This window comes from Juglans regia, chromosome 6 (genome assembly GCF_001411555.2).
Source record: "Juglans regia cultivar Chandler chromosome 6, Walnut 2.0, whole genome shotgun sequence".
NCBI lineage: Eukaryota > Viridiplantae > Streptophyta > Magnoliopsida > Fagales > Juglandaceae > Juglans > Juglans regia.
In genome coordinates this window covers 23705683-23718763 of record NC_049906.1, presented here as the reverse complement: position 1 = coordinate 23718763, position 13081 = coordinate 23705683, and the positions used below count along the sequence as shown (strand labels likewise).

At 39.3% G+C, this 13081-nt stretch overlaps 1 protein-coding gene across 1 annotated transcript; it reads left to right on the top strand.

Annotated features, from left to right (window-relative positions):
* The first annotated feature begins 8148 nt into the window (after window positions 1–8148).
* LOC108993933 (isoaspartyl peptidase/L-asparaginase-like) lies at window positions 8149–12877 on the top strand. Its single transcript, XM_018968989.2, has 4 exons — window positions 8149–8528; window positions 9319–9552; window positions 11810–11896; window positions 12236–12877. Exons 1-4 carry the CDS (start codon window positions 8367–8369, stop codon window positions 12725–12727), a joined length of 975 nt encoding a protein of 324 aa, XP_018824534.1. The 5' UTR covers window positions 8149–8366; the 3' UTR covers window positions 12728–12877.
* Window positions 12878–13081: the final 204 nt, after the last annotated feature.

Below are 13081 nucleotides of genomic sequence, written 5' to 3'. Positions count from 1 at the left end.
GGCCTGTCGATGGTCATGGCATAATGCCATTCATGGGCTTACTGATGGGCATGGCCTGGTGCCATGCAAGGCCTGATGATGATGAGCCATGTGTGTGTGCTGCATGGCCCAGGCTAGTGGCCTGGGCACTGGACTACAAGGCATGGGCTGGAGCCATGCGCTGGATGGCATGCCTCGTGGCATGCCACTAGCCTCGCTGGTGTGCGGCATGGGGAGCATGCTGGGGCGTGCGCAGGAGGGTGCGCACACAGGAGCTTGCGCGTTGTTGCACGTAGGCGTGCGCATGGGGCTGGGCAGTACCGCGCAAATGCGCGCGCGCGCGGGCTTAGGTGTGTGCGAGGGCATGCGCTAGTGCGCAAGCACGGGCGTGTGGCCACTAACCTCGCTAGCCTGCATGCTGGGCGCCCTGTGCATGACAACCCGCGGGCCAAGGCATGCCTGTAGGCTAGCCATGGTGCTGTCATTGCCTTCCAAGGGCCGTGTCAAGGCTTGTCCCGAGGCCACTTTCCTAAGGGTTTTAACACCCTCGCCCATGTTGTTAACGGTACTAGCATTTTAGTCACAGTGCATAAAGCACACACCTAATGAGCCGAGCAAATTAATCACCCAGCCACTTGAGTTGTAAGTGCCTAGAGCACATCGAGTGCATCACACAAAAAGAGAGGGATGATAACCCAGTACTTGGATGTGCACTGTGCACTTAGAATAAGGACTCAGAATATACGCAAGGGCATAGACCAAGCGTGCATTGTGCACTTAAATGCTACAGTGGGCCAAGGAAACACGACTGTGCATGGCATGCACGTGCATGCCACGGTAGGAAGGGTGTAGGCCACAGTGTACCCTGGGTACTTCCCCACCGGCTGTGGGCCCAACTTAGACATCAGTGGCCACCACTTGGACTACCGTCACCTTCTCTTTCCACCATGCAAGACTCTGACCAAGGAGGCCGGACAAACAACGGCCAGCGGGTGCACATCACCGTGTGCTTGAGATACTCCTCGCTCACTGTCCATGGGCCCAGTGGAGAAGAACGGCGACAACCATGACGATTGTTGGCATTTTCTACCACGGCAATGGTTGTCCCTAGCAATGAAGGTCGTGCACACCATGCACAATGGAACCCGAGTGGGCGTCACCCCATGCACCCGGGATAGCCCTCGCCCATTGTATGTGGGCCTAGTAGAACATAGGGCGGCCACCACAAGGGCCACTAGCATTTTCTACCGCGGCCATTGTGGCCCCTAACGATGAAGGTCGTGCACATCGTTCAAGGTGGGAAACGGGTGCACGTTGCCAGGTGCACCTGAGGGGAGACCCTCCATCCTCGTGGCCTTCGTGGGCTGGCGAGCCACGTCAGCCTCCACCAGGACTGCCGACGAGGTGCTCCACGGCTTAGTGAGCTCCTCAGGCGCAAGCAGGGAACCATCCCACTGTGCACCCCTGACAAGCATCACCTTGTGTGGCCATGCACAGGAGCAAACTCGCTAGCACCACCTCTCTCAGACCCCCCCTGGTTGCTCAGCCTCGGTCTCGCGACAAGCTGGCCACTACCCCTTAGCCACCGTCAGCAACTTGGCCAAGTCACTTTGCGTCACTTCCACGAGCCACCAGTGGCGGACTCACCCAAGTGCTCGGCCAAAGCAATTGCTCGGCTCCTCAACGACTGCTTGGCCATATCCACATAGCAAGTAGCTAGCATTCGGCCATTCATCTCATCTTGGACATGCATCTTGTTCCGGCCATGCATCCCGTCCCGGCCATGCATCTCGGCCAAATGCAAGCTCAAAATGTTTATAGCCAAAGCAATTGCTTGGCTCCTCAACGACTGCTCGGCCATATCCACATAGCAAGTAGCTAGCATCCGGCCATTCATCTCATCTTGGACATGCATCTTGTTCCGGCCATGCATCCCGTCCCGGCCATGCATCTCGGCCAAATGCAAGCTCAAAATGTATGTACGCTTGCTTCTTGAATGTTTTGATGGACAAAAGGTAGTGAGGGCAAGAAACAAGGACAATTGGAAGTAGAATTTAGACTATATACATTTTGAGCTCTTAAGGGGTTAATCCTTTTGCTCGGGTGCGTGTTAATCTGATGGGAATAGGAAGAAAGATAACTAAGATTACACTCCACTAAGGGAGCCAACCCTAGTTTTTAGAGAGACAGATTCCTCATTCTCTTTAGAAACCCCACAAATCATAAACAACTAAGGGGGGAGGAGCTTCTGCTCCTCCCTCCCTTTTCCCTCCCTCATCTCTCCTTCCTCTCATCTCTTATTTTTCTTCTTTTCTTTTTCATTTTTGGGTATTTTTCAAGGCTAAGTATGGAGGAAGGCCGATTTGCTACTCTCCGGAATCCGGCAACCACCACGCGTCCTACCACAGGCTTCTCAAGGCGCCAATCCTTCAGACAGGCGAAGAATTTCACTAAATGGAGAGGCCCATGAGCCGCACATAGCCCATAGAGAGCACGTTATTCCACGCACCACCACTCAAGGTGCCCTTCTGCTGCCACGCGTGACTTTTCTAGGTCCAGGACCATCGGCTACTTCAAACCTGATCGTCTGCCATACCTCCATGGTGGTGCGTGGCTCTCATGCACCATCACAGCCGATGTTTGTGTAATGTTTTTCCTTCAAGGTTGAAAATGCAGATCTATATCTTTCCAAGATGTAATCAGTTATTTCTTCATATATTTTTAATTTCTATAATGTCTTTTGTTTTTAGAAAAATAAAAATAAAAAACACTGTCTCTTGGACTTTCATCCGTAGAGTGTGTCCTCAACTCCGTCTTAAATGGAGTGTGGGGTTTGGTTAACTCTACTTTGTTTTAGATGGAATATGGGGTTTGATTAACTCTGTCTTGGGTAGAGTTGTGTTGTCTCTTAGACTTTAGATCTGTAGAGATTTACAGCTTGGACTAGACCATGTCAATCACGGATGTGTACTGAAGAGCTATTAATGTTGTAGTTGGCTTGTAATGTATGTTTCAAATCCAGTTGTAATATCTGTTATTAATGATTGCAATATGATTTTCTCAAGAAAAAAAAAAAAAAGAAGAAGAAGACGAACAAAGATAACTTTAAGAACACATATAGATGCATCACAAGTAGAATTGTAGAAGTGACATTGGAAGCAGAAAGTTGAAGAAAAAGCCTGGCAGAAACTTTTTTGAATGGCTCTCATGGGTTGGAGTATGTATGATAGCTCGAAAAATAAAGCCAGAGATAAAAAAAAATAAAAAGGAAAAAAAATAAAAAAGGCTTTTTATTTTGTCAAATGCTAGGAAAAGAAAGCAAAGAGGGAAAGAAAAGGAGTTATGGCTAAGCCATATGCAAGCAGCCAGCCGACTCCATGCAAACAGCCAACACATCTCGGCCTTGCAGTCCAACATGCACTTTAGACGCATGCATCTCGGCCTGAGCTTGGAGTTGCTCAAGCCACCACTCTGCCTGGCCAGAGTGGGTTACTTAGCCACAGGTCCTCTATCCGCACCACCCAACCAAGAAAGTCCCTCTACCACACAAGTTTCTTGGCCAACAGCCCCTCAACAATGAGGTTACTTAGAAACGAAGCCTTCGGCCGCCGCAACTTGCTTGACCCACAACTGAAGTGTTCAAAGGCAGCCAACTCCCCCAGTGCTTAAAATAAATAAGTGTATTGAAGAAAAATGAGAAAAGAAGAGCAAGGAAGAAAAGAAATAGTAACTAGTAGCGAGCAATTTTCAGTCAAGCAAAAATTGGCTACAACAGTTGAAACACCTCGGTTTGTCTCTCTCTAAATTTATGTAAATTCTATTTGTACTAACAAAATTGGTTCATGTCATGCGAAACACTGGAATCATAGAACCACTCAAGCATTGCTCGGACGTCCCAACATGTCTCCATCAGAATCGATTTCTTGGCATTAACATGCATGCGGGCCCCAGATCTCAATCATTGTCGAAAAATTTCTACTCACGGGCCTCGTCGACACGCCTCAAACCTTTGTCACACTCCAATTGGATGATTCAAGTGCATGAGTCTCACACTTATGATTGGAAATTATGTACACTAACCGGTTTGACTTCTGTAGCACGGTCAAGCGCCCCAATTACTTACCTCTCTCACATCTACGAGGGTCAATGAGGCGAGCCCAATCTTACAAATTGCTCAACCTCTGCCATGTCAACAAAGCGGGTTTAGTCTTACGTACTGCCCGACGTTACTCTCGAAACGGCATCTCCACTAGTAAACACCGGGTGTTCGCACTTGTGCCAGCAAGTTACCTTTGGGAATGAGCCTTCGGAGTTAACGTGCCTTCGAGCTCCACCACCGGCTTGCGCTAGTTACTTTTGGGAATGAGTCGACCGGCTAAGCAACCACCTAAGGTGGGCCCAGGGGGTTGATGAGCTCCCTAACCACTTTGTGTGAATTACTACAAACAAACGCTAACGCTGACAACAAAATAGAAACGTTAACAGCAATTCAGATCGGAAAAGAAAACTCACCAACACCTTTGAAAACAAAAACGTCAAATGAATATATATTTTTTAACAACGACAAACATTCATACAGACAAACTGCTCGACTTAACAAGGCAAGTCCAGTCTTACGAACTGCTTGACCTCCCTCACGTCTACGAGGGCTAAAGAGGCGGATCTAGCCTTTTGGCTACTCGGCTTATCACCACTTTCATAACGAGTCAACATGCAAGAAAGGTAAAGGGCTGCCCGGCCTTCTAGGTGCCCAAATAGGCAGGCAAGTCACTTGACAGCTCAACCACCCTTGAGTGCATAAAAGCCAAGCTTCGCATTCGCGCCTTACACGGTCGAGTACATCTCCTGCCAAAGCCGGGCTCCCGGCTCACACCTTATGCAGTCGAGCACTTCTCCCACCAAAGTCGGGCAAGTTGGGCTCCGCGCTCGCACTTTACGTGGTCAAGTACATCTCCTACCAAAGTCGGAGTCCGCACTCGCACCGTATGTGGTCGAGTACATCTCCCGCCAAAGCTGAACTCCACTCTCACACTGTACGCAATCCAATACATCTCCCACCAAAGCCGAACTCCGCACTCACACCTTATGTGATCGATTACATCTTCTGCCAAAGTTGAGCTTCACGCGCGCGCCTTATTAATGTGTGTCTAGTAGATACATTCACATGGAGCTGGAAGTTATGAAGACGAGTAACGATAGAGACAATCATTTTTATAATTTTTATAACTCATTTTATAAAAATGAATGTCTTTTTTTTTCTAAACATCATTTAAACACAAAACAGTTTTTAATTTTTAATTTTTAATTTTTTATCTAATTATTCTAATTTTTCAAAACTCCCAAACAAAACACAAAAATATACTACTTTTTTAAATTTAAAAAAAAAATATTATTAATAACTTTATTTAAATAATTTTTTAACTTAATAATATTTTTATTCAACTTTTTTCTATCTTTTCCGAAGCCCAATAAAACATTTTAATTTAAATTATTTTATTAATATTCACATATATATTGACATATTCTGAACGAAACCTTAATCTTCAAGTCACTTAGAATTATGCTGTGGAAAGAAGTTTTCTTCAAGCATTGCTCCGTAGGAAATTCTCCATGATTAGATGTTGTGGGATGCTTTTCTGGGTTATACAGAGCTGTGTCTAATTTGGGGAATAATGAAGGTGAAGATTAACCATTTTCTCCACTTTATGCTTATACGGCTTCCTATATTATTCTTGGCTATGTTCCCTTGTGCCATTGTATATTCAATATGCCATTTGGGTGCTTTTCCGATACAAGTTGTAATCTTCAAGTCTCTCCTGTCCACCAAATGAATTATTGCCGGTACATTTGGTAATAATCCATTTTTATGGCATGTTAGGGCTTGTTTGGGAAACTCATGTCAAAATTTCCTTTAAAAAAATACTTTTCAATTTTAAATTTTAAATTTTAAATTTTTTTTATCTGATAATTATCTAATCTTTACAATTTTTCTGAACTCGCAAACAAAATACAAAAAATAATACAAATTTTTCAACTTTTAAAAAAAAAATTATATTAAAAAATAACATTAGAATAATATTTTTAATTTTATAATATTTTAATTCAATTTTTTCTCTCTTATTTTCTAAAACTCAATAAAACATCTTAATTCAAACTATTTCACTATTATTCAAAAACTATTTTACTACTATTTATAAATTATTTTACTACTATTCATAAAATTTTTATCTCATTTCATTTTCTAAACATCTTTTTAATCTACAGAGTTTTCTTATTTAATCTACATACTAATGAGATTCAATAAATTTATAAGATTAAAAAAAAACAAATATTGTTTTATGCTAGTTGATTATGCAGCAGACTTTTCGTACGAATAAATTATGTGCCGGCGGGTAGTTTATAAGATTAAATAAATCGAATATTGTACAACACATTATATCCTAGAGCAAATAAAATATTGATATTGCATTATGAGTTTTGCTATGTACAAACAAGTTTATGTATTAATCTATATATTAATATTGTCTTTATATTTTAAATTTAAATTAGTATTATTTTCAATAAAATTTATTTTCTGACCAATCACATTGAATGAATGCGTGTATTAATGCACATAATCGCTTACAATTAGATTTTTCTTTACATTATTTTGGTTGAATGGTCATTGTCCCTTCAACTTTTGTATTGAACAATATCCAGTGTTTTCTCTCTCACTAGCTGATCTCTCTCTCACTATACCAATACTCCCCACACCCACTAATGGATGTATTCGGCTGTCGGCCATTATTTATTTATTTATTTTTATAAAAAATTTCGTTAATAGACATTAACCTTTCAACTGTCTCTTAGTCCAAAGGACTTGAGAAATTACATCAGAGAAATATCCCCACCACAAGCTAATGTTATTGATATTCCAAGTAAGTCTTGCAAACCTATGAGCAATTTCATTACATATTCTTCCTACATGTCAAACTTTACAGTTGCTGAACCTTGCCATCAACTCCTTTGCATCCTTATGACATTGTCTAACATAGATATGGATGGCTCAAATTGTTATAATTCCTTTACCATGATTAGAGAGTCACTTTCAATTATGAGGTTGTTGATTCTCAAGTGAGTGCTAAGCTGAAGGCCCTTGAGTATCGCCATCATCTCAATTCCTGTTGCATCACTAACATCCTGCTCTCTCTTGCTAGCTATCATAAGTACTTCACGCTTACAATCTCTAAGAATTGCTCCAATACTTGCACTGTGATGTGTTGGAAATATGGCTCCATTAACATTTAATTTAAACACTCCTAAAGGTGGATATTTCCATCTGTAATGGTGTTTCACTGCTTTTAAAAATTTTCCTTTAGATTCTTTAAATACCTTGTGCACTGTTTAAAATATTTTCGTTTTTCTAATCAACAAATTAAGAAAGTAGAATTTTCCATCAATTAACTCAAAAATAATAAAATGCAACACCCTCCAGTCCCCGTGGTTCTTGATCATGGCAATTTACTCTATATTTAAATGCTAAGTTGATTTCAGATGATCTTAATTTATATGTGAATAATAATATTTTATGAGTCTTATTAAGATATATTTGAATATAAATAAATTAAGATATATATTTGAATGTATAAAATAAATTATGATTAATTTAACTTTTTATAAAAAATTAAAAAATAAATAATAAATCTCTATCAATATTTGATTTGAGATTGGTTGAAATAATTTTGATATCCAAACATAAACAAATTTAATTGTACTAAAAACACAAATGAGGACTCCTTTTATCATAAAAATCAATTTATTGGTGTTGTATTAATTAATGGGTGACAGGTGTTTATCGGGATTCCCCTTTTTTTCTTGAATTCTTATTCAAGAAAAATTATAACAAAATTATTTTTATAATTTTTATAAAATTCTATTTTAAATAAAATAAAATTTTATAAAATAATTTAAGAAAATAACATCATTAAATATCCTCAACTTAAAGTATGATTATATAAAAATTGTAAAAACATTATATTTATCATTATTTTAGTTAATAATTATTATTATATATTATGTAAGTGATATAATTTAATTTTAAAAAAAAAAATTTAAATGTTACAAACGAAGTAGAAGAAGACACTGCCTTTAAGACATTATAGGATTCGATGTACGTATATTTTATAGGATTCGATGTACTTCCTAGGAAAGGTCGAAATAAAGCATGGTTCCAGCGAGCACTTTACACTTCACTATTGGCTTTGCAGATGAAGCTCAATTCAGCCGTCTCTCCACTGTAAATAAGGGGAAGAAGAAGACACTGCCTTAAGACTGAGAAGCTACTTACTACTTCAAGTTCTTCCTCCACCCTTCCCCGAGTTGAAGAGTGTGAAAGACAGTGGGTGGAAATGGGCTGGGCTATAGCTCTACACGGAGGCGCCGGCGACATCGCACCTGAAATTCCGCCGGAGCGTCGCCAACCCCGAGAAGCCGCCCTGCGACACTGCCTTCAGATCGGAGTTGATGCTCTCAAAGCCCAAAAGTCCCCCCTCGACGTCGTTGAACTTGTGGTACGTAACCACCCAACATGACCCCACTCCACTCTTCAAACTTTTATATACATCTCTGTTCAAGTAATACTAATGCGTTTGTTTGGAACATGATGTGTTCTCGTTTTCTCTGTCTGTATAACTATATCAGTGGTTGGATTTATGTAATTCGGTTATCCATTTACTTCGATTACCTCGCTATAGTGTCCGATGTTGGCAATTTCTTTCGTATTTATCTGCCTTATACTAGTTCTATGTTAAATTCAATGCTTCTGTTGTTGATTAGAAATGTAAGGATGGTCCTCTTCGAACATACTCGAGGAATTGCCTCAAATGATGCTCCGGGGAACTGTTTTTTTAAGACGATCAAAAACTCAGTAAACTGCTGAGGTGGAGCCAAATCTATTTTTTTTTTAATATAATGTCGCTGTATCAGGTGATGAATGAACCAGATGTAGAAGAGAATGTTAAAAGATGCATATATATATATATATGGAGAGAGAGAGAGAGAGAGAGAGAAAGAGAGAGAGAGATTGGTTATAAATTAACATCTTAAATGCAACTGTTAGTTCATAATTATATTACAGAGTGCTATGATCACTTTTGAATGAGCATATAACCCTTCGGATCTGTACCTTGTGTTGATTCTGAGGACGAGTTCCCATTTTTATGTCTTCAAGGAAGCTCGTTGAAGTGGAGAATCTATGGATAAATGCAGGCCTTGCTATTTCTGTTCTTGATGAATGATTTGGAAAATTTGTTCACGATTATTTCACTTACTATTCTACTTTTGATGATTTTCCATGTGTAGGTTCGTGAACTAGAAAACAATCCGCACTTCAATGCAGGTAAGGGGTCTGTCTTAACAACGGAAGGCACGGTTGAAATGGAAGCTTGTATCATGGATGGTAAGACAAAAAAATGTGGGGCTGTCTCTGGGCTCACTACCGTTGTTAATGCCATATCTTTAGCACGAGTGGTCATGGAGAAGACTCCTCATATATATCTTGCTTTTGATGGAGCAGAAAAATTTGCACGGGAACAAGTTAGTGAAAATCATACTACTGATCATATTTACTATGCTTGAGCTTATTATATTCTAACTCTACTTTTCATTTCGAATTGAAATCAAATTTCTATGAGTTTCCTTAGACATGTTTGTGCCTGTAAATCTGTAATATCTATTGATTTTATGACTTTCTTATCCAGAAAAAATAATAATGCGTTGCGCTGATAGATATTACTTCCAAAAAATGTAGCATTACAAAACTGGCATGCACTGAATCCATCTCTCTCTCTCTCTCTCTCTCTCTCTCTCTCTCTTCTTGGTTTTCAAGACAATTGAGTATGACATGCATTTTTAGTCTTCTGTTTCCACTGATTGTAAGAACCCAATTTAGTTGCTGTACTGTTACTACAGTCAACATCCTTATTTTCTCCCTGAATTTGGGTTGTGAAAAAGGAAAAATAAAGGAAAGCTGATGTGCAAACATTAATACCATTAATGGTTCAGGATTTTAATAATGAATTTTGATGTGGGAAAATTAATGGTTCATCCTTTTTTATGTGTAAACATTAATGGTTCAGGATTTTAATAATCAATATTGATGCGGGAAAATTCCTACCATTGGATTTGAAAGAAGTGATTGGGATTTACATAAAATCTAGCCGTTGAGTTACATTAGAAATATGGGGGATCCTGATCCTAAACAGAGCAGTCAATTCCGAAAACCTTAGCCCCTCCTTGTTCTGGCTTCTAAACACCACCATTTTGCAACTCATCTAGGGACCCTAGAGTCCCTCAAGATATCCAACTAAACTGGCTTTTAAGCTTTGCAAGCTCTTGATTTTGAAAGAAACCCAATTATCACTCTTTGTTGCCAAAAGTGGCCACTAACAATACTGGATATCATCCTACTTCAAATCCTCATTTTGAAAAGTCCTAGCCCTATATGGTCATGACCTAGAGGTGACATAAGATGTCCACTAACACCTCCTTAGAACCATAAATAACACATTCATTGTAATTTGGCCTCAAGCTCTTTTTAGTATTTGGATTTTTCTTATACTCGATCATACTAGAATTAACAGCTCGATTCAAGCCCTCGACTTCAGGCCTAACCAAGAGGGACTGAGGGGCAAAGAGAATATGAATGATGAAGTCAGTGTATAGCATGCTATCAACATTTGTATCAGTGTATAGGAAAATGGTAAGTGAAGGTAAGTGAACCATTTGTAGATCAGTATGAATGTGTTGATCTGATCAAGTTCAACATCGTGCAATTTGGGTTTCATTACGAGGGTAGGTCTGCCAAATAAATGCTAGGAAAGGCCAAGACTCAAAACCTGCTCAGATCCATTTGCAGTTTTGAATTCAGATGAAAGGAAAACTGGCATTTCTTTGGGATTATTATCTTGACTGAAATCTGAAGTGATAAATAATAATATTAATGATGATTATCCTAATTGTCAAAACACTAGTCATCTTAAAAGTTTGAGTTAGTTGAAATGGTGAATTTAATCACTTAAGCATTATTTTAATGCTCCTTATCATTTGTTATACCAGACATCCTCTCACTAAGTGAGGCTCAACCCTATATGAATTTTGAACTTTTTCAAATGTAAGGTAGAATTGACTCACTTTACCATTATTCTAACAATCTATTACCTAAGTAATTTTTGAAGCATGTTCTTTGTATTCTATTAAGCCACCTCATCAATTTATTTTATCTTTCATTTTACTTTATTGACCTATCTCAACCCTTTTAAGTGCTAAAAAGGCCTTTCATTGTATTGTCTTTATATCTGCAATAAACCCTCTCCATTTTATGACATTAAGATTAAAAGAGAAGTTTGAAGACAAAAAGTTTCCTTCCATTCATGATTACTAATTCAATAGAGAGGAAAAAGGAACTTTTCATCTTATGGTAGATATTGATTTCTCATTATATGTCTCTTCCACTTTCATACACTTAACTCTTCTATCATTTTATTATTACTTTTCCAATAAAAAAAGGCTATTCATCTATGTAGCTATTGACTCATCGTTATTTACCCATTTTGTTTCTTGAACTCCTCACTATTCTACTTGAATTATTCCCGCATATTGTGCAAGTCTACACTAGTAATACTGATAGCAAGAACACCAACAATAATAATGTCAGTATTGTTGTTTTTTTTTTTAAAAAAAAAAAAAAAGATATTTTAATTGTTGTAATCATTATTATTAGAATTTGATTGACTCAAAGTATGGTTTATGTTCATCAAATATTTATGTAATGATGACTTCTTAATTTGTCCAGGGTCTTGAAACCGTAGATCCAAGCCATTTCATAACTCCGGCAAACATTGAGAGGCTAAAGCAATTCAAAGAAGCCAATAGAGTTCAGGTATTTTGTCTCCTTTTTGGGGCTGTAGATGAGAAGTATCCTGAATTTTGTGCTGTGAGTCTCTCTTGAATTGTGAAATGGTATTTCCTCAATCACTTGCATAGTGCTTTTCACTACCACTATAAGTCTATAACTTGCAAATTGCTGGCTATCCCTTGTTACTGTCAAGGACCTATAAACATTCGGACTGTTTTGTACGTAGAGCAACCCAGCAATTAATTTGAAGTGGGGAATTGTGCAAGTGTCTAAAGTTTGTATATCTATAACCTGTTTTCACTTCCACTATGCCTCGAATATATTTTGATCAGAAGCTGGCAACTTACCGTGATCAATCTACAGATAGATTATGCACAACCGGTTGAGAAAGATGTGAAGAAAGAAATACCAACTGGCGATGGCGATAGCCAAATCGGTACAGTTGGATGTGTGGCTGTTGATAATGACGGAAACTTAGCTGCTGCAACTTCTACTGGTGGATTTGTCAACAAGATGGTTGGTAGGATTGGGGACACGCCCATCATTGGGGCAGGGACATATGCCAACAATCTTTGTGCAGTTTCTGCCACAGGGAGAGGCGAAGCCGTAATGCGTGGCACTGTTGCAAGAGATGTGGCCGCCCTCATGGAATTCAAAGGTCTCTCTCTCAAGGATGCTGCAGCTTGTGTTGTTGAGGAACGTGTACCAAGAGACAATGTTGGCTTGGTTGCTGTGTCTGCAAAAGGAGAAGTCACAATGCCTTTTAATACGACAGGCATGTATCGAGCTTCTGCTACTGAAGATGGGTATGCAGAGTTTGGAATTTGGCCTTCTGTGGAAAACTGGGTGCTTTAGGTGACTTTCAATTGCTTGAGTCCAATAAATTGCATTTTGGTGGTGACTTGTACTTGTATTTGGTATCTTATGAAGTGTCCAAAATATGGAAACGCATTGTACTGCTATTGTGTAGATATGGAATTGCATAATCATGGCGTTCTCATTGCTTGAGTTGCTATTCTGCCCTTAATTTGTTTCGTCAAGAAAAAGCCCGAAAAAAAAAAAGGTGAAAACATGTACCCCAAAATTCGGTAGGTGCTTCATGGATAGAAAGCATGGCGTTCTCGTTGTTTAGATCTGCAGGCATCCGTGATGAAGGGTATTCGCTCGGTACTTAGATCACAGGGCCTAGCTAATATATCATGTTTTAAT

Excerpts from the sequence above, each read along its gene's own strand:
- LOC108993933 (XM_018968989.2), top strand. The coding sequence starts at position 8,367 with ATGGGCTGGGCTATAGCTCTACACGGAGGCGCCGGCGACATCGCACCT. Across the intron at positions 8,529-9,318 it reads TCGACGTCGTTGAACTTGTG|GTTCGTGAACTAGAAAACAA; the intron begins GTACGTAACCAC and ends TTCCATGTGTAG. Across the intron at positions 9,553-11,809 it reads AAAAATTTGCACGGGAACAA|GGTCTTGAAACCGTAGATCC; the intron begins GTTAGTGAAAAT and ends TAATTTGTCCAG.